The following is a 26,732-nucleotide window of genomic DNA, read 5'->3' as shown; positions in this document are numbered from 1 at the left end:
CGGCAAGCGGCAACGGAAATGCAAATGAATTGTCGGAAACAGCAGGACAACAACAGCAAACTGAGGAGCAATCCAATATGGGAGCATATCCTGTTACACACATGTGGACATGTGGGTCGTGGGTGGGTGTGGATGATGCCACTTGAAGATGGCGATGGTGCCAGCAGTGCAGCTGCTGCCGAGCACCCGGAATCTCTGGCCCTGGCATTCTGACCCTAAACTTGTTAACAAACAACTTCTGACCCGCCTGCACATGCCATCACCACCCCCGACCCTCCATTGTATCCGTTTGCCCGTCCAGATCCAACTGTATATGTATCTGTATCCGTATCTGTGTCGGTAATAGGGTTAAGCAAACTACCAATGTCCGAAGGCAATTGTTCGGGCAGGCAAAACGCTCTTGATTGGGACGTTGTCCGGCAAAAAATCAACTTAATGCGTTTTGCATTAATTCCCCTACCAGCTCTCGTTCTCGCAGATGGGGAAAAAGCCTGTCAAGGACTTGGTCTCCAGCTACATGACGTCTTTGTTAGCCGCTCTCCACCAGACACTCAACCAGTCAGTCACTCACTCATCCACTGAATCACTCACTCACTCGCTGGGTCGCTTTATGCACTCTTGGCTTGTTGACTTTGGCATTTGCATAAATTTATGTTAACTTGGCCAGCTTTGGCAGACTATTTGCATCGTCACTCAGCCTCCGCTTTCCGGCTTCCGAAAAAATACAGAGCAAAACATCAGGAGCGACACAAAAACAATAACGACAACGACTTGATGGGGTTGGCAATGGGTGATTACGTTGAGATGCCTGCACTGAGACAAAAGAGTGATAAGTTATCGGGAATTCCATAAGAAGTCACTACTGTAAGTACCTGAAACTAAGCAACTACACTTTCGATTAATGAAGTTCGATGGTTGCCTGCTTTAAGATACCCTTTTGAACGACTAAAGAGCTAATGGTAATTGCACGTTTTTTCTCTCTGTGCACTGCCAAGGCACTTGTTCGTCTATTGCCCTTTGATAATGTTGCAGACATGTCGCCGAGAGCCAAGTGAAGTACTCGAGGGTAGCAGGAAGTCAGGAAGCTAGGATGTCAAAGTACCCGCGTGTGTTTCGCCTCTGTCGCGCCTTTTGATGGCGTTAACATGCAAAAGTGGTTTCATTATTCCATTTAGAATGTCCTTCAGCCAAAGGCAGACGTTTTCCCACACCCAAGCATCGTCCACTTCACTAACCGCCCACCCAACGCCACCGAGCACTTGACACGAGTTTTGGCTTGAGTTATTCAGCGAGGCGCATTTTGTTTTCATTGATTTGAGCCAAGTTGAGACGCCTTCGAGAAACTTATTTTGCCATTTCCCCATCGGGGCAGGGTCACGCCCCTTCCTGAAAAACCGTGGACTTGCCGTTGACCTTTCGACCGTTTTGCAAAGTGGCCATTGCGCTGCCATGGCAATGGAATCTCAAGCGGTTTTTCCAATTTTCGACTAAATTAAATTGAATTAATTCACTCGACGAGCTCGCTACGAAGAACGTCACGGTACATTGAACGGAGCCAGTGGCAACTTTTAATGTCCTTCGGCAGGACAGGAGGGACTATCAGGAAATAGCGCAGAATATTCGGCTGAAGGTCAGCTCATCGAGTTTAGTCGGAAGAGGAAGTTCACAAAAGGTTCTGTGACGGGCAGTTAACCTAAGGCATTCCAAAGACATTTTCAAAGTTCTGGATAACCACCTCCTTCCTTAAGATCGGAGTCACGTAACTAAATTTGGCCAAAAGCGTAGCAAAAGTAACATTTAAGTTACATTTAAGCGCAGATTCTAAATTATCTTTGATTTTATTCTGCAATTTCTAAAACGGCTATCGAAAATGGTTTAAGCCAGTTATTGAAGCTCACAATCACGAATTATTGTATTTTAGGGCCACCTTTTGTGCTGGCCACGAGCAGGGAACGAATAAATCAAGAGGCCTAAACAAAAGCTCCACTCTCTCTTTTTTGGCCAGTGGCCAGTGGCTTGCCGGTCGGAGCTCGGTGCTCGATGGCCGGTGCTGCGTCCAACTGTCAACTAATTGCCAAATGTAATCAGCTTTGGGCGCACATAAGCCGCTTATTGTACGCCATTAAATTTTCCCGAGCGCCGAGCAGTGAACACCAGATAAAAATCAAGTTCCACACATGCGCATTTTTCGCCCCGCAGCTGATGGATGAAAAGAGCAATAGGAGCGTCGTCCATCAAATTTTCATATGAAATTTTTGGCCACGAATAGTCGAGGCTTTCGAGCGATTTAATTAAGCAACTCGATTGCATTGCACTCACCTGGAATATTGTGCGCCTGGGCATTTTTCGCTAGAAGGGCCAGAAACGAGACCAAAACGAACTGGAGCACCTGTATCGTTGGCGTTGGCGTTGACCCTTGACCCCTCCGGATGGGAACGCAGATGGAGCTGCCTTCTGCCCTTCGTCGGCTTCGTCTTCTCCTCGTCGTTTTCACTGTGAAAGCTGCCGTTTTTGCTGGCGATGCCGTCAGCGTTTTGCTAGCGGGAATCGTCGTTGTCGTTGTCCTGTCAATGGCTCCTCGACACCTGGAAGCACGCTCCTCTGGGATCTCCAAGGACTGCGATTGCTGCTGCTGCTCCTTCGATTTCTCGGTGTTGTGCTGGGTGCTCAATGCCCGACACCATCGATGAGACCCGAGGTCCGCGCACACGCCCATGCCTCTGTTCCCATAGTTCGACGCCGCTCCTAACGTATCCTTCTCACCGGCAGTGGCGTCATCTGGAAGAGGGATTGGAGAAAGAAGGAGGAGATTCTGTCAGTGGGATTGCATTGTCGCTGCTGGATTGCGGTAAATGTTGCCATCAATGAACGCCTTGCAGTCGCACCTGGCTGCACTTGATGAAGCTGTCACGTTCCTCAGCCGTCATCCATCACAGCCGTCAGTGTCAGACGTCAAGTGTCAACAGAGATCCTCCCCAGCCACCCACAAGCCCCCATCCCCTTTTCCGCTAGTGGCAAAATCTGGATCACCGCACCCATCTAGAAGTCCCATTTATCAGTTTTATCCTAAAAACCTTTCAAGCCAACTATAAACTTGTTTCATGTTAGCTGTATCAGTTTCTAATATTTATAATGTCCTTCCAGCGGTTTTCTTGCCAAAAACCTCACACCGTATTACAAGAAGTTTTCTCTGCCGACAGGTAGACCTTATCGACCATCTTGGACAACCTGAAACAGCGTCCTAAGCGCCGTTGACAAATTAATAAACAAAAGTTTTCCATTTCAACACTTCGAGGGCGCACACACACGTCCGTGAAATTAAGCAGCTAATATGTTGTAGCTACAACTGATAAGGACACCACTTAGCAGATTGAGATGGGGGTGCTGGTGCTGGTGCTATCCCCAACAAAAGAGCGGCCCAGAAACTTACAAGGCTCCTATACAAATAGAGCAAACTTTTCCTCGGCAGTTTGGCTGTTTGGCAATAAAACTTTGCGTTTTAATGTAAAACTCGTGTTGAAAGTCGATGGAGGAATGGGTAGTGGGATAGACAAGGGCTACGTATTCCTACTGCCTTTGTTCGATAGTTTTCCACCCGGTACTTTATCTCAGGATCGTGATCTGGGGCCCATTTTCGGGAACCGCTGCAGTTAATTGAAATGGCAGCCAAGCGTGTTTTATGAGTCGCCGCCCACACAAATATGCAGTATGAAAAAGGTGAGGTTTAAGGAAATTCCCTGTCATTCTCGGTGGAGAACAAAGCCAGAAATGTGCTTTTAATTAAATTATTCGGAATGCGTTAAACGGAATTCGCTCAATTCGTACAAAATGAAACTCTCTGTCTCCGGTTTGCCCGGACTCTACGCCATTACATGGCCACGTAGATATAAGCAGCTGCCGTAAAACTCCCCCGCACAGAAAGACAGAAAAAGCCACAGCAGCCACCCACACAGACATTTTAAATTGCAGGCAAAGCATTTTTGTAGCGATTTTCATTCCTGGAGGGATGCCAGAGGAAAAAGAAGATGAAGGGTGAAAAGCCTTTGCTTTTTCCTTACTCAATGTTGTCACTGCAATTAAGTAACTCGAGCAAAGCTTTCCCCCCAGGATGTGTTTGTGTGTGCGAGGAAAGTTTCGTGGCTGACAGAGCTGTATAAACGTCATTAGTGCCATTTTAATGCATAACTTAATACATCCGGTGAGAGAGTAGCGAACAGAATAGTACACACACCACCACACATACACACACGCACTGGGAGTCCATGTGCGTTGAATTTAATCCTTTCTGGCATGACATGTAAAATTTTAATAACGTCAAGGTTTGTGGAGCATTATTAAAACTTTTTGCGCTGCCAGCGCCATTATGACAAGTTTATTAAAACGAAATTTATTTATAGAGCGCACTCGAATCCCTCAGCGCCACTGGGCTCGTCCTGCGGCCCACATCCACCTACATATCCACCTCCCTGCGCAACCACACCCAAACTAAAAGCCCAGGCAACAAGCAAGCAGCAAAAATCGCATTAAGTGTGCGGTGCCCGTTCGTCCTGTTCGCCAAAAAAGGATGCACAGGCATGGGTACGGGCACGGGCATGGGCACACAGGCACAGCCAAAATAGAACAAAAGCCGGAAAAATGATTTCCCTTATGACTGAATTTTCATTACCGAAATGCCCGCCATGGCGTATGATTTCATTTGTAAATCAGCTCAAGTTGAGCTGTGGGGACAGCCGGCATACCAAACAATGACAAATCAGCAAACGAATTGCATTTGCTGATACCCCAGGACCAGAAAGGACGAGCGGAATGAGCAGAAGGACAGGGGGCCAGCCCATCGTGCACTAAATCAGTTGATTGGTTCGCCCCCCTCTCATTCCGCCCATTTTTGTTTTTGTGTGCTATGCTGGTTGGTGTGCCATGAGACCCATAACTGAATTGTCGGCCACGTCGATGTCATTAAAATGTGTGTGTGTGAGTGCCTCTTTCCCACGCACCAGCATTCGTCACGAAGCCCGCTGCACATTCCCATACACTCGGAAAAGAATGTATCTTATCTTAACGTATAAACCTTATATCCAATACGAATAATACAACACATTTTTTATGTAGCAAACACTCGTTGAAATCGCTAAAATCTCGAAATTCATTTTCCTAATTCATTTTCCCTTTGCAAGTACTTTTGCGCTCAGTGTAGGCCTCCATGTCCGCTGCCTCCTCGCACGGCGGCCATTTTATTTTCGACCCATGCGGTGGCAGCACTTTATGGCATCCGCTTCCGCCGCCGTTTGCTGGTGCTTTTTGGTTGGCTGCACACACGGCGCAGAATTGAGGATTCGGGATTCCGCCGTAAACACAGCCACCACATCTCCGTTGCGGATCTTCCGTCCACGGACGACGGGCTACTTGGCGCTCATTTGCATTGCGTTCTGGGGATTGCCGATGATGGATGGGGTCGGCCAGGTTGGCGGGCAGCAGAGGCACTTTTAATTAAAAACCCTCGCTGCTGGCCAACCGAAACTGGAAGCCGCAAATTCTTTTCACTTGACTCACACATGGCCAAGAACTGCTCCGCCCCGCCCAGCGACCTCTAACCCCTGGACCGCAGCCCCTTTGGTTTCAGAAACTAATTAAGCATGTTGTGCGCAACAACTTGGCATCGGGACGGGCACCAGACTACAGCTCATTGCACTCCAATAAAGGCGAGTGCCTACTCTCCGGATCTGGGAACAAGGACTCCGGACCGAGAAGTCCGGACTTCTTCACGGACTTGTCGCTGCCACACCCCAAGAAATTTCGACAGGCCCTCGGTTTCTTGTTTTCGCCCCAAGTGCTGTGTATGTATCTTGGGTGTGTGCCCTTTGGCGCAAAACAACAAATTTTACAACTTTTGCACACTGCGTTGAAAACTGCTAAGAAGAGGGCCATTTCATGGGCGAGTTTTCCACCCTTGCACCGGAAGAAAAGGAATTTTAATGAAATATATATATATATACTATTAAGCACCTGCACAAGTCATTTTTAAGACCTTATATCCACTAATTTTCTTGTTTGGTATGTAGCTTTGTCTTTAGTATCACTCATACGCAGCGTGGCACGCCTTGGAACTTAAATGAAATGGAACGCCCCTTGCCACTTTACATTCTCCGCTTGTTTGGATTACATTTGGGGAATGAACCCGCAGGCCATCCGTCCGTAAGCTTGTTAGCGAAGTAGAAAAACCGGAGAGGGCCTGAATAAGTAGGCCAAAGCGAGAGCACAATGGAACCATGGAACCAGTTGCAATTCCCGAGCTGCATTGACAGTGCTCGGCAATTTGGAGCAGATATTATGGAAGAGAACCACTTTCATTCGATTATTCTTTAACGTTTTTCTTTTTCTAACCATCCAGCGTCCAACATCCTGGGCTATTTTTCAGCTAATTCCTGGCAAGATAGGGCCATAAAGAGAACTGCTATCACTTAATCTAATGAGTTTTACCTTCCCGCCGCGGGCAATTAGACCAAGAATGGCCATAAAAGTTTGAAAAACAGCAGCGGGCGCAGGCCAAAGTCAATATATCATTAGGCACTTGTGCGGCCGGCTAAATGATCTAAAAAATGCGGCCAAATAGACTGTGGCGAAGTTTTTCGATGGGCCATGCAAAATGCCCCGGCCATTGTACAATTTTAATTGCTCTAAAATGCTGTAATACAACACGAACCACAAATAAATAAAATTTGCTGACATCAACAGGATGTTTGCGGGTTCCTGTCCAGCCCCCGAATGCGGTGGACGGTGGGTGGGGCATTCTTCTGGAAGGGACGGGGCCGGACACAGACAGGACCTCTGGACAAAAAAGGAGGCCAGTAATGGGCCGTCTAATGGTCCCGGGCCTTTGAAATTTAATTTCAAACGATGTGCGATGGAAGCGGGCAGGAAATGAGTCGAGCATTGGTGTTGTGTGTCGTTTATGCCCACTTTTTACAATTTATTTGTGCTTCTCATTTAGTTTTCACTTTCTTATCGCTGCCCCATTACGCAACAGATTTTCATTCACATCAGCCCTTTTGTGCGCAACGATTCCGTAATGGATTGTTTCACTTGTGACGCTTACTTATTGACCATTGTATTTGGCCATGTGACTCGGCACTTTCTTGGCCGCAACGATGCCCGCTTATGCGCTTTACAGTTTTCCGAAATTATCCTGGATGGAAACGCCCAGCTCTCGGACTGGGCAAAGTTGGCGCTTTGAAGCAATTAAATTCTTAATAATATTTCGGAAAGTGCAGAAAACTTTGCGCTCTGTTTCTGTAGCAAAAAGAAACCGCCATCGCCGTCCAACTTTTTCTTAGAAAACATTCGGCGGAGTAAAAGTGCAAAATTATTCCGCGAACTGAAAATAAAGGAGGAGGACGTGGGGTCAGCTGGGCGTTAAGGCAAAAGGAGGAGTGGCCGAGGACAAAGAGGGAAAACTTTTACGCTTCATGCTTAATTGCGGCATTTCGATTAAGCAAAATTAATAATAAAAGTTTGTGTTATTATTTATGCAGTCGCCGAATGGACGAGTGAAAAGGAATATCAAAGGCGCAAAAGAAAAGCGGCGGCGGAAGTGAAAATTTAGCAAACTTTTCCATCTCGGTTTGCTCCGGCTTTCGCGTTGTATTCATTTTCTCTGTCGGTTCTGTCGGGTCTGTCGGCTCATAAATCCTGTAAGGATACCCAGAAATAAAAACTTTTCCACCGCAATTCAACTGAAGACACGCAGGACTAATAACTGCAGACATGCGTGCAGAGGAATTTTCTTTGACTTTGGGCCGCTCAAAACCTGATTACTGTCCTAGAGCTGGATTCTCTTCACTCGACTATTATGTGAAGTTCGTGTGTCTCATTTAACTTTTTTAAAACTTGTTGAAACTAAAGCTCTCGCACTAACTAAAGTGGACTTTAGTCTCTAGCTTCTCTGCTCTGCGCGGCTCAGGACTTTTCGGACTCACTGTGAAGGAAAGGAAAGTTGGATGCCTCCTCTTCGCTGTGCCAGTATATCAGACATCCTGCGCACAGCGAAACAGAACGGAATGAAGAAAAATAAATAAATGTAATGGCAACGCTAATGAACGGCCACCCCTGGAAACTCCCGCCTCCCGATTTTCCTCGCTTTTCCGACCCCCGGCCAGCGGACATGACCATAAACTTTGCTGCCGTTGCCTCGGCATAAAGTTGATTTCGAGTTCGGGCGGGCGAAGAAAAAAAAACGCCAAACGGGATTCGGGCAAAAAAGTTTAGCACTCGACGCTCGACTTGGCTAAAGGATCCCAGGGTCCCTGGATCCTGGATCCTGGCCACCCTGTTTACGCACGTCTTTTGGCCGCTGCATCAAATGAAATGCTGCGAGTTGAATAGCACAAGATGGAGACGAGCAAGGAGTGGGCCACGGCGGGGCAAATCATGACTGAAGTGCAAAACTTTTCCCATTATGCAATAAATAAATTTCCATGCTTTAAAGTGGCAATCGGAGGGGAACGCGGCGGGGTAGGGGCTGCGATGTGGCAGCGACAAACGTAATTACGTATACGCCATAGAGCACGTCGTACACTCGATGGCTGGCAGGGCACCTTGTAATGGGCATATCAGCGCAGTTCAAACAGCTCCAAATTGAATAAGTAAACAACAACGCCCCAGAGCCAGGACCTCCACTCCCGACCAGATGCAAATGTTTGTTTTGTACAGAGAGAGAAATAACGAGATCCGAACTTAGTAAACGGCCAGCTGAATATATGTTCCAATTAAATCATAAAAACGTAGTTTGAGAGGCACTTATACATGTTTTTCACATAAAAGTTTAATGTCTTCTATAGAAAACTTCTTACAATCAATTAATTTTTTATTTGGATCAAGGGAATTTGAAACGAAGTCCTAAAAGTGCGCACAAATATTTCAAAAACAAACTGAATGAAGAAATTGGAAATGCGTTTTCCTTGAAACGCTGGCTTCTCAGCTTTGCAAAGATAAATCCTTGGAATTTAAATAAAGTATTTCATATCTTTGTGCCGTGCAGGCAAAGCGGATGAATGGACACTTATTTTTTCAGAACTCAAACATTTTTCAGCGAGCGCAGGCCAACAAAGGAGCCCAGGACCTTGCCAGGATATTGATTTTCCCGGCTAAGCTGGGGAAAACACACACCAATAGCAAGGCGGGCGATTTGACGAGTCCATTGAACTATTTGCCGCTGTGGCCTGAATGGCCTTATTAAAAGCCAGTCCCCTGCTGGTCGTCCTGGTTCGTCCTGTTCGTCCTGTCGATATCTCAAAACTAATAAAAAGGGTTTCGTGCAGCGGCAACACTTTGGCAACTTTTTGGTTCCTTCTGCAAATTGATACTCGAGTATTGGTCAAGGAGTGGAAGGGAAACAAGATTTCTGATTGCGCTTTAATGGCGCCTAATGGCCGGCGACAAGTGTGGCAAATTACTTTAATGGTCGCTACGAAATAATGAACAGCAAAACGGGCTGGGAAAAGTATTTAGGGCTCCGCCTTTTCGTGTCCTTCGAATTGGTTAACCAACTTATGGCTGCCCAATCCCGCTACATTTTATTCAAATGGGAAACTTTAAGTTGCAGTATGGAAATATTTTAATTTCCCCGGCTTTGCACTTCAACTTTCAGCTTCTTTCCGCTCGGCAATTCCAGCAGCATTCCCCTTTCTCTTGGCCAGAACTTTGGCCCAAAGAAAACAAAAAGCAGCCCGCATAGTTATTAAAAGAGAAGTAACAACGAGACAAAACGAGGGACGGCCAAGTTGTCTCTGCCAGAGTTTTCTTACGTTTTTCCTTTTTTTTTTTGTGTTTTGTTTTTTATCTGGGAAGACGAGGGCCTTCCACCATATAAAACCAGTACTTATTTTTTATCGTAAGCGCAAAAATGCAAACAATTTTCAACTTCAACTGCAAACTTGCTGCCTCTCAGCCATCTCGACTCCGGAATTTTTAGCCAGCAAATTGAAAATGCATTCGTGCACGGAGCTCGAGACCTTAAAGCGACTCATTCGTTTTTTTTCTACTCGACTCGCCTCAACTCAACTCGACTCTATTCGATTCGATTTGAGTGAAGTCAGATCGTGCTGACTCCTCGAATATTCGGAAATGTGAGTTTCATGCATTTAAATGGGAACGCAAATTCGGATTGTTTTCCGCTTTTTCCTGCATTTCAATTCGAATTATTTTTGCCAGTCCGGGCCCGGGCCATCATCCAATTGCAGGCGAAACGCCACGACTCAGTCGCCTTGCTGGGCCCGAAGAGCAGTAAAAATAAATCAACAACTGGGTCAATTTCAACGCTTCACTGCCAATGGAGTGTAAAGTCCCAACAAAAACAGAAAAACAAGAGCCCAGAACAAAGCGTCACCAGGATGTGGGTGAGTGGTGCCGAGAGGTGCGATGAGTGCGGGTCTGAGTGGTGCACCTACAGGCGAAGCCCTGCATGTGGTGCCATTACTACCAGCCACAACCATTCACCGTTCCCGCCCAACTTCACCTGAGCGACTTGTGTGGGAATGTTTGGGAGTTGGTTTCCCTGCACTGGCAAAAAATCCAGCTAACAACTACATATTCAGCATCCCTTTAACCAAATCGAAGAGCAAAGAAATTGGGTTTGTTTATTATTCAATATTGTAAGGATAGGTATCGTAAAATTTCTTTGTTGCACTATGATTTTTCTTTCCGTGTTTCTACCTGGCCTCTGTTGTTGCCACTGCACCAAGATCTTCGACTGCGAATTGCATTCGGTGTTTCCATCTGACGTCAATACAGGAACAAACGGCTGCTGCAGGAAATTCTGTGTATCTATCGTGGCAAAAGAAAAACAAGTTCGAGTCGTCCGGCTCTCTTATACGTGAAGACCTGGGGGACCTGAGAACCCAGGCTGAGACCTGAAGTCCGATGATGTAGATGTACATAGCCCGTATGTACCACTCAGCCCCAAGTGTAAGCCGATCTCCAGACCCCAAGCCTGCCCCCTGCCATCCGACGACATCCAAACTTCTACGCCTTCATCTCGAACTTTTTGTGTTTTGTGTTTTGGGCTCGAGTTTCGCTCGGTCCCATTATGTGCGCCAGTTTTTTGGGCGCCAACTCTGGAGTTGTCCGATCGAGATGGAGATGGCGATCGAGAGAGTGCGGAGTGTGTATACCCAAACGCAGAGTGGCTGATAAAGTTCTCAGGCCCGATGTTGTTGCTTTGCGTCCACTCTAGTTCACATTGTTGGATAATCTGGCTGGGAGCCCGAAGCCAACAAATTCCAGCGAAAACACGAAAAAACGAAAAACTCTAAGCAGACTCACTGACTGACTGACCACAGCTTCCGTACCCCGCATGGCTTTTGTTTTGATCTTTTTGGGGGCTTTACTTTCGTAACGAAATAATAGGTACACTTTCTTTTCAGCAGAATTTGGTGAACCAAGAAAACAGTTTATATGATAACTGAAGATATTTCAACTTACATAAGTTCGGACATGTCAAGATTCTTTTCTTCTAGAAAAGAAAAAAAGTTCATAGATCTACATTGAATGCAAAGTAGGTTACAGTACTGCAAACTTTACAGGAAGTCCCCTTAATTATAGAACAATATGTAAATATTTAGCTTCCATTGAATAATATTTTGTGTATGCCAAACAGGGAAAGAGTATCCAAATCTCCGATAATCGAAGCTGTGACCCCAATTTCTTGTTTATGTTTACACTTATGGCGCGTCGCTTTTGCCTGCATTCGTGTGTGAGCGTAGTTATCGCTATCGTTATCGTTATCGCCGCTAAGCGAGGTCGTAACTCGTTTGAATAGGTTACCAAGTGACCTTAGTCGGCAGTCACGCAAGCACCCACTTACAGCCTTTATATTTACATGTAAATATCTGGCATGCACCAAATGTAATGGTAAATCGATCCACCGATGATTGCTGGCATTTCAGGGACCCGTCGACAGACAGGCCCAAATTTACTCCCTAATTCTTTGGAGGGGGCGCAGTAAACCCATCTTGTGTGGAGCGAAATGGGCAAACAACTACTTCATTTATCAATATTAAGCATTTTGGGGGCGGGGGAAAATTGGAATATTCGAATAAATGACTGCCAAGAGGCGAGTGGAGCGACTGAAGCGAAGCGCAAAGCCACGGATACGTATCCGTATGTTGGTGTCCCTCTATGGGAATTGCAATTTCCTGGCCCCCGGAACCACTAATAACCCTTTGTCTTTATCATCTGTCCCCGTCTTTGTCGTCATCGGTTACACATGTTTGCTGCTTCGTTATTTCGAACTGCAGATGGTCAATCTAGCCCCACTGGTGGCTCCTCCGAGCAAGATGTGGATACAAAGCCACAAAACCAATCAAGCCCCTCCATCCGTTTCGAGCCACCGAAACTGCAATCCCCTCTCGAAAACCGATCCCTTCAATTCCCGCCTGGCATTTGCCGTTTGTTTTCTGCTTTCTGGCCCAGTTCAGTTCAGTTCGGTTCGGTTGTTTGTTTTTCCGGGCCAGAGTGCTTTTTTCTGGCCTTTCGAAAATTTCGTAATTGAATTGGGCCCGTAATGCTCGCACGCGCACTTATTTACACTTGCCGATGTAATTGAAATTTCATAAATTTTAATTAAATTCTAGCCTGCGGACATTGGAGCATTTGATTGTTCTGTTCGATGTGTGTGCAATTGTCGATGTTTTAGTTTCAGTTGCAGCTGTAGCTGTAACTGCAGTTTTACCCGAGGATTTCCCCTACATTACAATTCAGAGTATATCGACATTTGGGTGACTCACCTCACTTGCGCAATCATTATACGACGTGCCCAGATCCAATTCTATAGTTGTGTACTGGCCAATTCCAAGAGTCCTGCACTCCTGGAGTCTTACAGTCCTGGGGTTCTCAAGTTGGTGAGTGACCAGGCGAGTTGATTGCTCAAGTCGTAAAATCCGGGAGTTGTTTGCTGTTCGCCTTTCGTTTTCGGCGTTTACTGGGCGCGTTTTACACTTTGTTTACAGGATAATCGCATACTTTATGACACTTTCCACTTCGAGTACACTGGGCGTATGCGTTTGACGAAGGACTATGAAACCGTTGACTTTTACGTGGGGCTGCACAAAGGATTTTTATGTTATTCCAATTTGATTGGGGGAAATGGTTGCTTGAGTGCTTCAGAACAAAGGCAAAACTCATAAGACATAAGGCGTAAAATGAATGGCGATGCGAGGACTTCGCGTATAAACGCGCCTTTTATGCACACAACAAATAAAATCAATACGGCGTAAAATCAGGAATATGAGCATGGGATGTGGCAATTGTCACCACTGGGTCTGGTCAACAAATAAAGGTCCTTCGGCATTTGTGGACTTCACTGCGGCACACACTCCGAAACACGTGACTCATGGGTCAATGCGGGGGCTACGCCTTATACGCCCTATACGAACTATGCGCCTCATATGCATTATATAATTGTCACTTGGCGAGCTGCTTTATTAGCATCCTCCCACTGTTTTTCCACTTGGTCGGGCCAAAATCACAGGTCGAAACCATAAACTGAAACTCACAGCTGTGCGTCGCCGCCACACCAATTGCCTGGCGTTTTTTGAAAACTCCGACTGACGGGCCTGTCGAACAGCTCGCTGGAAAATCGCGGCGGCTGCACAGGCCAAAAAACAGAAACAGAGAGAACCAGTATTCCAAGGCAGTGGGGAAAAGTGCTCAGCGGGAAAATATGGGGTTTGATTTTTTGGCAATTTTTGAACAAGCTATGCTCGAAATGTTAGCAAGCTGGAGCTAAAACATTAGTATAGGAAATATTTTAATATTTTCAACGCTGCCTAACATCAAAAGATATTTCTATAAAGGATGCTGTTATTGATAAGGTTTTGAAAATAAATATTAAAGATTCTTTTTTTTTGAACTTTAAATATTTGTAAAAATTAAAACATTTTTATGTTTCTATAAGCTGGCATTTCTGTTGTAAAAGGACCCTATATTTCCCTTCCAAGCAATCAGCTGATGCGTAACGGCTATCTTGTTGGCCAAAATTCCCCAATAACGGGAACTGCTCACTTGCGCAACTGTCCTGGCCCGAAAAACCCCCCCATTGAGAACTTGCAGCCAGTACAAGTTTTCATAAACGACTCTTATAACTCTCTGTCACTCTCTTTGCGATCCTTTGGGAAACTGGAATTTTTCTTGCAGCGCTGTTTTTCTTGGCTGTTCTGCTGCTTTTTTTCCCCCACATTTTCAAGTTTTGCACCCGCGCGGGTGTGGTCCTGTTTTTCCGATTCTGGCCAAAGGAGCGTGAAAAGCGCCGAAAACGCGAGCGAATTTCCACTTTAGCACAGACACACACATATGTACGCACACACGCACAATTGGGAGAGCGTTTTCCCACCCCTTTTTCCGGTGGTGATTTGAATTTGTGACGTTCCGCTTGATTGCCGCCCGCTTTTTGCTTTGTTTTTCTTTTATTCACTCATCATTTTCCATCAATTTGCGTATCCATAACTTGAACAATTTTCCTAGTCGCACACAAACACACTCACACACACACACTGGGAAAAGGCGAGAGCGAGACAGCACTTACGGCCACTGAACGCTGCGATTGAAATGGGATTTCTGATTGCTTTGGACTCTACGGATTTCGTCCGCGTTCACGTACGCCGTGGTGGAACAACAATTGAGTACTGAATCTGCGTCAGGAGTGCTCGATTTGCCACTCGAAAAAGAGACGGCATTCGCTGCACGAACGGAGAGAGCGAGAGTGAGAGCGAGAGAGCGCGCTGCTTCGGCGAGAAGGAGAGGGCCTATACTCTCTTATACTATCTGATGCTGGCTAATGCCATATTCCGATTCAGCTTCGGGCCGAGCGAATGTGGCCAGCGAACCTGTCCTAACCCTTTGACATGGCTTTCCGACGGCGACGGACCGGACCGCAGAGAACCCGAGAATTCAGGGGAGTGCAGTGCACTCGAAACAAATGCGTTGTATTTCTGGACAGGATTGTGTTGCCAGCAATTGTTATTGCTAGCAATGAGTCCTAAGAAAACACCTCATAAATTCAGATATTTGCTTGATTTCCAAGGCTTACTTGAATATTTGTTGTGGCTGCAATTACCAAACACAATGGTCAAGACACTACCTATGTTTTTTTGTGTGTGGGAAGCCCTTCTGCGCGGCCGCTCGGCTTCATTGAATAATTATCTCGAGTTTACCTGTTCTCGACTGTCGGCGGGCCCTTCGATGTGACTGTGACCCAAAAACCAGTTTCTCCGCCAAACTCCCAACTCGTTTGGCGCTCAGAAAAGGCGAAAAGCGCCTGCGCAGCCCGCTCAAAGTTGAAAGAGTGAAGCCATGTGGAAATGTGTTAAGTGCCAAACACCCAAAACATTTCTGTTTGAGTAGCCAAAGAACCGTAGCATAGCCCCGGCCATGGGCCATATAATTGGATAATGCGAGCGAACCCCCCGCTCAAATGGCTTTTTAATTATGCCCAAGAATGCGGTACATCATCAGCGATGATCTATGATTTCTACCTGCATTTGGTGGTCTGTGCATCTCGACGGTCCATTTGCAACGTCACTTTTGGCCAGTCATAAAGTTCCCACGACTCACGGTGAGCCTGACCTACGTTGTAATGCTTCAATTAGCCAACATCTGCTGCCGTGGCCGAGAAAACCCAGTTTCCCCGTGCTCGAGTGCCGGAATATTTCCCTTGCAGACCGAGCGAGAGGAAAACTCCGCCACTGGAAGGTGGGCAAATCAGTGCGACTGCGCGAAAATCTGCAAAAGAGAAAATCCTGCCGAGAGACGCCCTCAATATGCTGGCCTCTTTCGCTCTTTTGCTCTCTGAGAACCACCACCACCCCATTCGGCACCACCCACTCGCAACACCCACTTTTGCCACCCAACGACTTTGCCAAAATGTTTCGTTTTCGCTGAATTTCACTTGGTTCACAGGCCACTCTGGCGAATCCTTCGCAGGACCTCCTTCTGGTGCACTGCCACACACACGCACACACACAACAGAGTACCTACTACATATATGTTGATTTTGGCACTCTGATTTATGCATTATATTAGCGTTGATTTTTAGCTGCAATAAATCTGCACATAATCGGGGGCTACATGCTATAAAGCCATGCATGCCATCCCGTAATCATAATTCACCCGGCCCGTTAATAGGTCCTTCCCCACCACCCCTCTCCTCAAGCCAAGTCACTAATTTCTGACTTCAGACAGGTGAACGCCTCCCAAAGTGGCTCGTTCGTCTAAGAGTCGACGCTTCACGGCTGTCAAGTGCGATTCCCTGAATGCCTCGAGTGTGCTGAAGAGCCAGCCATATGCTGGGCTCAAAGTCGATGCTACCTGAAATCGAACAGCTGTCACAAAACAGTCAACTAATTGCCAATTTCATAATCGCCCAAATCTCGATTTGTTTGGGCTGAAAGGCCCAGGAGGTGTCGAGATTATCGTGTATGAGTGAGACAATCCAGGAGCAGTTGCCAACTATTAATGACCGCACGTAGGCAGTGTCCAGTTCTCCAGAGAAACAGCCGCACGTGTTATGGGTGAAAATATGCTTTTGCAAACATTGAGAAAAATGAGTTAGTTTAAAAACTAGATTAGTGCTAGTGTTCCTAGCAGTTGCATAGTTTCCATTAGGCACATTGAAATTATATCTAAAATATTTTTAACTTTCTGATATCAATCCATAAAGCATTCGAACAAAACGATCAAAAAGGCTTATCAGGCTTGCTTTAAGGTAGCAACCCTAATCACCATTTGGTTGTAAGAATCGAAATTCATGAGAATAGGTAATTGTTATCCAAATTAAACTACGTCCTGTTCCTTGTGGCTTCTTTCTCGACGTGCATAGCCAAGGACATAGAAATATTGTCTCTGAAACCGGGTCCCCAGTCGCTGGGCTTCCACATAATTTGCCCGGCTCGTGTCGCTGCAAGGTGTTCATGTGGCCATAAAAACAATAAAATATTTAACACAAATTTTAACTTAATGCTCGAGTCGTAAAAATGTATGAGTGTAAAAATGCTTACCTATGGCCTTGCAGGGGGGGCGGATTGTAGAGGTGGGCGCGTCCATCCCAATGCCGCCTCATTAAACCAGAAATTACACAAAGGATAACGCGGAGCTTGACTGCGATGGCCGCAAAGTGCTTGTGTTTGTATTTGTCTCCTGTGCTCGTGTGTGTGTGTCTCTCTATCGGTGTGTGTGTGTGTGTGTGTGAGCCAACCACCCCGTCACCCCTTTTGTCCTGCTATTGGCCTACGGCGGGCATACAAATAAAAAATTATCGCCCAAGTCCAGGACGAGTCAGTCCTGCGTTGCCATTATATTTTATTTTTACAATTTTTCGTCACTTCTGATGCTGGCTTTACCCTCTGCATTTGCCAGCTACCATATTCTTGGACCGATTTAGGCCCTGCAAAAGACCAATACACGTTAAAAAAATACAATATATATCAAATAAGTGATTAATAATGAAATAAGTAAGCAAATGTCGAAGAATATTTCGCCTAAAAACATTTTATTCTGTTTTTCTGCTAAGTCGTTTTCTCGAAATAAAGGTTGATATACAAGTATATGTGCGTGACATATATTTTTTTCTTTCTGTGTACGCATTCCCAGTCCATCCTGCCCCATCATTGTCTTTTGACGCTGCGAGCGTTTATCGTTCGTCTGGGGGAGTGGGTGTGTATCCTCGTCTTCCTGTTCGAGCTCCGGATGCTTCCTGCTTACTTCTCTTATGTGTATTTTTTACCGACGCTGATTTTTATTCCTCTGCAGGATGTGATATTTCATTCAGGGCCGCTAACAGAGCAGCTAAATGCTCCCCTCCTGTCCCCTGGATATGGGCCAGATAATAATTTCTCATCTTTATGATGTTTTCACGCTCTGCTGTGCCCTGCTTAAGTCAAGAAACCAGCGATTGTTGCTGCTGAAGGCAAAAGGAGAAAAGATACAAGAATACAGGGAACGGGGAACGGGAGGAGCATCTTTTACTTTTCACTTTCTCGGTCCCATTCCCGTTTCCAGCTGCACAATCGAATTGGGAATGCCCGGAAGCAGTGTGACCATAATTGCGAGCCCGACTAGACGAAGACATTGTTTTCCGTGGAGTCGGAGGGATGCGATGACGAAGATGCCGTCTTTGGTGGAGTGAATGATATCCCTCGTCCGGTGGCTTCCTCCACCAAACTTGTTTGCTGCCCCAGCTCGTCATGGTCCTTTTGTTCCGGAGAAGTAGTGGGTCAGCGGAGCTGGCTGGATGTAATAATGAAATTTATGTCTGCATAACGCTGATTTATGTACGCTAATGAGCTTTTTAATTAGTTAATGCACGTGCGGGGTACGGCGGGTGGTAATTAAAAAAATTAATTATGAAAAACTAGCCCTGCCAAATTAGCCATTTTGCGCATGCAGCCCTGGATAAAAGTAAATTCTTGACATTTAGATACCTTTGCTTTTTCAGTATAGAAAGAATTTATCAAAGCTAGCTTTATACGACTGAAAATGTTAGAGGACCTTGCAAAAGACGAAGAGAAGATGGATGAAGACCACAGCAATGCCAATCAGATCACCAAGGATCGCCGAAGACAGGAGGCGCATTATTTCAAACTTTATGGCCGCATTGAGATACACGAATGGCTGTTGAAAGATTCAGTCCGAATTAAGGCCTACCGCGAGGCCATTCAGCACAACGAGTTCTTCAGGCACAAGGTGGGTAGAGTAGTACCTGTATATAAACAGATCCCTTAAGAGATCCTTCCACTCCAAGACCGTTCTGGATGTGGGCTGCGGCATGGGCGTCCTTTCGATATTCGCAGCCAAGGCGGGTTCCAAAAGAGTCCTGGCAGTAGATGCGGCCACCATTTCGAAATATGCCCAACAGGTAGCCCAGGATAATGAATTCGGCAGAGTTATAACGGTGATCCAGGGAAAAGTGGAGGACATTGAACTACCTAATGGGATTAAAAAGGTGGATATTATAGTGTGCGACTGGATGGGGTAAGTAGGCAAATCAGAGACAGTTCCAAAGAAATAGAAGGTACTTTCTATCTATATTTAAACATTATATTCTCAGTGAATGGGTTATTCTATTTATACAAAGATAGTGATCATTTTGCCCTCTTATTTCCCACATCAATAACCTTAAGCCCAAAACTATTTTGCCACAGCTCCTCCCTGTTTTCTGGAAATATGCTCGAGTCGTTGTTATTTGCGCGGGACAAGTGGCTGTCCGCCGCAGGCCACATCTATCCGGACACGGCGCAGCTTTATCTGGCGGCCATCAAGGGACGGGACCAGGATCTTGGCTTCTGGCACGATGTGCACGGCTTCGACCTGTCCGCCATCCGGCTCAGATGCGAGTCCAAGGCGGTGGTGGAGCACGTGACCGGTGACCAGCTGATGAGCAGGGTGTGCCTGGTCAAATCGCTGGATCTGTACACCGAGCCACGCCAATCCGCCAAGTTTCGTTCGCTATTCGAGCTGAAGGTCACCCGAAATGGATGGGTACACGCCCTGGTGGCCTACTTCGATGTCGGATTCAGCAAGAGCACGCAAAGGATCAGCATCAGCACGTCGCCCTCTGCTCCGTGGACCCACTGGAACCAAACGGTCTTCTACCTGGAGACACCACTGCCTGTTATGGCAGGTGAGTGCATCAAGGGCGTGTTCGCCATGAAACCCAGCGAGAACAGCATCTTTGACACGGAATTCGACATCTTTTTGAACTTCGATGGCCGGGAGAAGTCGGTCACCATCCATCAGTCCTTTGTGCTCACCGATCCCCTCACACTTTGTTGAGCCTGCACCAAAAGTGGCACACGAAATATCATAGGATCACGATAAAATGAACGACCAGTAAAATAAAGTAAAAGCCAGCCACATTGTGTGCAATATTTATATAATTTTATTGTGTGTAGGCACACATAAAAACATCTCTATGCAAGAATTCAGTGGCATACATATGCGAGGGATTCAGGAAAGAGCTACGGACTCAATAACTTTCCAACACCCTGAATCTTGGAAGAAGGTGACTAAAAGTAAGCAACAATATACTTGTGTGCACAAGTACACTAAAAAAAAATGCTTATTCTCTACCTATGAAGACAATAAAAAACAAAACTATAGTCTCACCTTGTATAATTTTCGAATTTGATATGTGCGTAGGGCATCTCAAAGTTACAATCCCTCTGGCAACTGGTTTGCTCTTTGCAGCACACCTAGTGCACACAGTTGGCAAATGGTGTAAATAAGTGCAGCGCCAGCATTTAATTATTTAAAACAATTTTCCGATGTGTGTGTGTGCGGCGTTGTGTGTGCGATGTGGGCGAATGTACTGCGCGCTGCTTTTAATTTATGCCCCATGTTTTTATTTTCATATGTATTTATTTTTTGCTGGATCCCATTTTGCATTTTTTCTATCGCTGCTTTATTTATGCCGGTCAGTTGACGCCATAAACTAGCGCATTAAGCGAATGCATAATATTGTTTGCCACAACAATTGCCAAACTATTTCAGTTAAATACTGCAGGATCTGCGGCGTGATAAATGCGCCCAAAGTCGGCAAATCGTGGCCCCTAAAAAAGATTCATTCTGGATCACTCCTCGCGGACTTTTCAATCAAATTATAAGCTGTTTGGCATTTGCTTGTGCTCTGGCCCAGTTCCCCACTTCCAGCCACATTTCACTCGCAAATTGGCCCACAGAGAAGGGCTCCTGCTGTTATCCTGCAAACCGTTGACGGTTATGCAAATGTTAGGTAAATGCGCATAATAATAATTTCAAATAAATTTAATGTTCTCCACACACACACACACACTTACAGGGCCTGAAGTTTGCTCAGCACAAGGTATCCATCCGTGTCTGTGTGCGTCCTCGCCCTCGTCCTTGTGTGCGTGCGTGTGTGTTTGCAAATGGCGAACGAAACCGTTAGACATGCGGCGCCATCGCCAAAGCTGAAATGTGTGTGTGTGTGTGTGTGTGTGCGTGTGGGAGCCACTGTGCATGTGGGTTTGTTTGCATAATGTGCAACATTTTATGTTTTTATTACAGCCCAACGCCAGACAGTGACTGCTAGGCGTGTCTAATGGCTCTGTGGATACACTGAGAAAACCCGGAAGGTGCATTCTTAAGTTATTTAAGAGCTTTATAAAATATAAGTTACGTAAGCGGAGACTTCGCTTCAATGAATGAGGAATGGTCTGTTAACTATGAACTGTGTATTATTTTGATATTATACCTTTCAAAATTCGTTTCCAGTGCAAGGGCTTAGGCTTTTTTTCCTCTATTTTTGTAGCTCTACCTCTTTTTGCCTTTTACCTGGGCGCTGCATAAATGATGTGCAGACTATTTGCGCCATAAATATAATAGTTCTAATTTCGTACTAATGCATAGTAATCCTAAAGCTCAGGCCATTCCGTTTGGGGTCGCCAAAATGGAGGTTGCCCGTGTTGATTTATCGCGGTGCCCAAGAAAAACAAGCCAACTGCAGGCGGCCAAACAAATCATTGGCCAAAGGATACAATGGCGGACAATGGTCTGTCAGGATGGCCAGGATGCGAGCGCGGACTTGGAAGGCTGGCGATGACAATTGGCAGCTCCAACGGAGTGCAGACTGCGCTCCGATAAAATAACAAGCTGAAGTGGGAAGTGGGGATAACTGGAGGATATACAAAGCGGCTGCATAAAATTTACGACCGCCGGGCGGAAGTGGGGCGGACCGGAAGTGGCAGTGCATTGACCACACATCCTCCTCGCAGGACTCTCGCAGGACTGGTACTGCCAAAAATTCCCAACGACATTGACGTGGTCACACAGCCTTCGCAGCCCTGATTTAGTGGCATATAATGAGCTGGCTAGGAGGAACGGGGCATAAATCATGCAGCATTAACAGCTGCTTGGCCACATCAAATCCGAGTTAAGTTTTCCGCGCCGCCTGGTGCAGCGGAGTGGAATCCGGAAGTCGATCCGTATCCGCATCCGGATCCGGAGCGCTTAGGTCCTGGCTGCCGACGAAACAATGCTCGAGCATTGGGGCCATAAAACAAATCGCTTTGGAATTGCAGTTTAAATATTTCTGCACAATTTTTCACTGGCCATAGACACCCGCACAAACTCACATGCCGTCCTTGCAGTCCTTGCATTATTTAACTTTTGCCAGCGAAGGGAGAAGGATGATGCTGAAATAATTTTCAGTTTGCAAACCGAAAATTTATGACTTTGGCAGTTGATTTCTTAGCCGTTTGAGTGATTGCACAGGGAGTCCTTGAAGTCCTGGGAGTTCTGGTCGACTGGCCACAACCAAGCCACTGCAAGCACATCCCAATGCTCACACACTCACACAAATAGATCTGTGTACTCTGCAATATCTTCGCTTTGTGCAAACGCATTCGGCAGGAAAATTGCTTCCTTTGGCTACCGATGGCTCGGAGTCTCAATATGGATATGTGTCTCTGAATGTGTGACCCCTGACCTGGCCCAGCAGGTCCTTTTACTTCGGCCTTAGCATACTAAGCACTTCCGACTACTCTGCTGATTTCGATTTGCTTTGCACTTCTCGTGCCAATGTGTGCGAAATTAATTATACGAATTGCCATTTAAAGTAACTCGAGTGTTGAAAACTAATTAATTTGTTGGCTCGGGCACACCGAGTCGTATGGTTGGGGAAAACGTTAGCAAAATTAAGGTCTCCGTTAAAGGAGTGGATACATCCTTAGATTTTGGGCCCAACTTTCCCAGCTTTAACAGCTCGCTTTGAAGCCTGCAAAGGTTTTTCTGCCTGGATAAATCATTCGCAGGAAATGCCTTAATAGATGACAAAGAAAACTTTCACTCCCTTTTGAAGTCGCCTCGAATGGAGGCCCATCTTTACATGCTGCCACAAACAATATATGCAGGAGGCAGCCATGGCATTTAACGAGTTTCCCTTTGGTCCTGGCCCAGGATTCGCCTGCTGCTCCCGTTCTTGCTCGTAAATGCTCTGCAGAAGCCTTTGAATTGGACAATTTAAGGTCCTGTCTCGGCCCTCTGTGTGTGTGTGTGTGTGCTTGAATGTATGTGTGCGCCTGTTATGCGGTGGCCATTATAGCTGCCGCAGTGCCTTTCGAATGGAAAATGTAATGCCCTTTGTTGTTATTTTTTAGCGCTCCGGGTTATGAAAACTAAAACATGCATACATACTATACACTATGCAGGGCAGCACTTTGCGGTAAACTACACACTTGGCACTTGACACCTGCAAAGGCAGCGTAGACAGTAGACACGACACGCATACGCCGCGTTGTCCCCAAATTGCCCTAAAAGCGTAAAACAGCTAAAAACATCTAGTAGCGACAGCGCTCGTAGCGCCCAGGAAGTCTCAGATGCGTCCGCCCAAGCGCCCAGCCCCTCTTGGACCCATTTTTCCATTTTCCCATGCCGTGGCCCATTGTTTATTAGCACTGCTGGCTTTTCCCGCAGCCAACCAGCCAGCCAGCCAAAGGCACAAAGCAAACAATTTCAGTGTGTTGTTTGTGGGCTGCTTCCATTGTGCCGCTGCTGCGGGCACACGGAGAAAAAACTACAGTATACAAAGATGATATTCATCGCTTTTAATTCGGAAAGTAGCAAAATAGATTGAAACGGGTGGAAATCACTTTCGATTTCACATTTCCCCTTAATGATATCTAGAATTTATTAATCCAATAAGCATACAATTTATATGGAGTTTCGTTTCTAGCCGTGTACTTTTCCAAGCTCCATTCAGCATGCGCCTGTTGTCGCCTTTAGGTCACCGTGTCAGCTCCGCTGCAGCACCGGAGAACAGAGCCACGAGCTCCCGAGGCCCAGTCCTCTGGCCAAGCGGCTGGCCTTAACCGGCTATCCCACACCCGGATCCCAGATCCTGCCCTGACCTGAAGCGAACTGCACCGAACTGACCTGACCCAGCAATCTGCAGCGCGATTCCTACTTAGGCATGGGTTCGTTCGTGTGCCTCAGATACTTTTTATTATGCTGCTGCAACCGCTGCGAATTTTGGTGCAACGAAAACGGGCAATTAAGGTATCTGACAATTAATGTTGGCTGCCTTTTGTGTTTTTTTTTTAGCCCTCGCAAGCAGCCTTCCAAACAAAAGTCGCGCTGACTCACTTAATTTTTTCAATTTCAAAATGCAAGTTACAAATTGTTCTTAAAAACTTAAAAAACTGTGTGCAAAATAACCTAACAAGCTAGGGACAAAAGTTTTTAACTGTTCGATTTCCTGACTCCATGTTCCTAAATGTGTAGACCAACGTTTCGGAGTTCGGCTTCCCACTTTTAATTGATGAGAGAAGAGACTCAGTTGGTTGTGGCTCAATACACCATCTACGGTATGCAAACAATAAATATTCATAGCGAACTTACGAGCACAACAGGTCAACGCAAATAGTTAGGGTAAACACGCCACGGGGAAGTCAAATAGTGGAGCAAAAAACCAAACCTAAAATCAATATGCCAAGCTGGCAGCTCCAACTGAGGGGGCTAAGACCTTGTACCTTCTATGTACCTTTGGCCACCCACTTGTCGTTTGTGGCATCTGGCAGCCCGATGCGCCTTTGTGGGTTTTTCACCGATACTGCCCGCTGGATACTTTCTGGCTGAGACCCTTTGCCCCATTCACTTGACTTGCAAGGCAGTGACTGAATCGCATCGTCAATAGCTGCTCCAGATGTCTCCTGCAAAAATTATCCTGCAAAAAATATTCTCTTAAATGAAAATGGAACAGAGTAGCTGACCCGCTTAAGAATAGATCGTTATAAAACAAACACGAACTTTATGCAAACATTTCTAAAACTAAATATAATTTTTACCTCAACCAAAGTATCCCGCAATTCTGTAAAATATTTTAGAGTGTGGGTCGCCTTAAGTCGGTCTGCGTTATTGCCTTTGAGAAAAGCTGACAGTTCTTTAAGCTGCTTGCCGTTGCGGTTTTTTGCAGGCAGTGCTCTACAATCGCATTAATGGCCACCAAATCCATTCAGTTTAGGGAATATTTTTGCGAGCTTCATCTCCGGCCAAGTCCCTTTGGTACTTTGACTTTCAGACTAGACGGTAAGTGCTCGAGACGTGTGAATTCACGGGCCTAATCTTGATTCGCTTTGGCCAGGCCCATACTTTAGCTCTTTCGGTTGTTTGACAATTTGTGTTATTAGGACATATCAATACAAGGCTCGTAGTCAAAGGATGTTTTTGCGGTTGCTGTGGTCCCCATTTCATAGCAGCGCACTCGTAATTTAATGAGTGGTTGAGTTTAATCCACTTACATGCTTTATTGTGGTCGATTCTACATGACGAAAGCAAATGGCTGAGTGGATGGATGGATGGGTGGCTGTCTGGAATGCCCACCCCGTCCGTCTGGATGCAATTGATTGCGTTGCGGTTCGCAAATCTAAAAACAAATGCTGTCACTACATTTGATCTTTTTGTGCTGGTTCATCGGCCGGGCATTAGAGCAGAATTATGCATTTGATTTGTGTAATTTTGTGGTAAATATAGTTCTGCAACTATGCCGAGCGCGGTCAATTTACGTAGCTGTTGTAGATAATGAACTGCCGATGCTCCGACACCATCGAAACTGCCATTCCTCCCCAGGCGGGCAATAAAGAGCAGTGAAAATTGGAAACTGCGAGGCGCCAGTATTTTGACAAAGACATAAAACCTGCGGCCCAAAAAGGGAGCATCTGACGGAGGAGAACCACTTAAGAGCCACGCCACCGAAGCCAAAAGCCGCAGGAAAATTAATTAAACTTTGCTTTCGCTGGCGGCTCCTCGTAGGAAATTACCCATAGGCAGCCACACCACCCACTTCACTGCTTACTCACTCCTTACTCCTTACTATGGAAGTGGAGCAGGCGAAATGCATTTAACGCCCGAAACGCTGAAATGCAACACCCGCAACGCTCAGATACACGGCTAAAAATGTTCAACATCTACTATGTTATAATATTGTAAAAGCATTTTAAGTTTATATTGTTTATTCAACCATGGTATCTACATTACGATATATTTTTGTAAAAGTAAAGTAATATATTTTCCTGTGTAGGCATTGAGGAGCGCTGATGAAGTTACGCGGCATCCTTGTGGCGGCGATGAGGAGCGGCATTCTGGAGAGCGGGCGTGGAAGGAGCAGCACTTAGCAGCGGCAGGCTCGACTGAAATACGAAACTATTTGGACTCATCGAAGCTCATTTCTGGTTAGCCGTGGAGGGCGGCAGATAGCGGGAATATGTATATTTGGCAGCAAATTAAGCATTTCCAAGTGTGCGGTTCGCGGTGGCAAGATACAAGATGCGGTGCTCCCGGTACTTCGATGTATGTGCGCGTAATAAACATTTCTGCAGGAGGCGAAAAAGGACTCTTTTTGCGGCTATAGATGAAAAGTTTTTGGGAAGCTCTAGCTGCGAAAGTTTTCCAAAGTACACTGCAAGAAGATGTACTGTGAATTTCATCAACTTTATGAATTGTACTTACTACTCATAATCGAATCAATTATTAACACAAATTATGCCAACTCAATAGATGCATATCTTCAAAATTTCTTATACGTAACTTTGACTTATACTTATAAACTTGTTTCCACTGCATTTTTGAAGATAGGTCTGCGCTTCTGCATCGCCCAGATAGACCCAAACATTGTGTCTGAGCCATTGTGGTTAGAGTTTCCCCAGCGAATCAGTCACGTTCCACGGGAAAATTTC

The 26,732-nt window shown here is 45.9% G+C and overlaps 2 protein-coding genes across 8 annotated transcripts in view; one reads left to right on the top strand and one right to left on the bottom strand.

Annotated features, from left to right (window-relative positions):
• The window catches only part of LOC117150793 (protein turtle), a 38,373-nt gene extending 23,690 nt beyond the window's left edge, over positions 1-14,683 (bottom strand). For 4 of the 7 annotated variants that reach the window (XM_033317845.1, XM_033317839.1, XM_033317840.1 and 1 more), the window contains exons 1-3: positions 14,576-14,682; positions 12,780-13,094; positions 2,320-2,778 (exon numbers count right to left, since the gene is read on the bottom strand). In XM_033317845.1, the coding sequence (XP_033173736.1) occupies positions 2,320-2,716 (397 nt within the window). In that variant the 5' untranslated portion in view covers positions 2,717-2,778; positions 12,780-13,094; positions 14,576-14,682. Of the gene's footprint in view, positions 1-2,319; positions 2,779-12,779; positions 13,095-14,575 lie in introns of all 7 variants that reach the window. The other 3 variants (XM_033317842.1, XM_033317843.1, XM_033317844.1) reach the window with 1 other exon arrangement.
• A 2,950-nt stretch (positions 14,684-17,633) lies between these two features.
• LOC117150816 (protein arginine N-methyltransferase 8) lies at positions 17,634-20,098 on the top strand. Its single transcript, XM_033317876.1, has 3 exons — positions 17,634-18,729; positions 18,788-19,017; positions 19,188-20,098. The coding sequence occupies exons 1-3, from the start codon at positions 18,523-18,525 to the stop codon at positions 19,816-19,818; spliced, it is 1,068 nt and encodes a 355-aa protein (XP_033173767.1). The 5' UTR covers positions 17,634-18,522; the 3' UTR covers positions 19,819-20,098.
• The last annotated feature ends 6,634 nt before the right edge of the window (positions 20,099-26,732 follow it).

Source organism: Drosophila mauritiana, chromosome 2L (genome assembly GCF_004382145.1).
Source record: "Drosophila mauritiana strain mau12 chromosome 2L, ASM438214v1, whole genome shotgun sequence".
NCBI classification, from domain to species: domain Eukaryota; kingdom Metazoa; phylum Arthropoda; class Insecta; order Diptera; family Drosophilidae; genus Drosophila; species Drosophila mauritiana.
The sequence above is the reverse complement of the archived record's forward strand: the minus strand, read 5'-3'. Positions and strand labels throughout refer to the sequence as shown.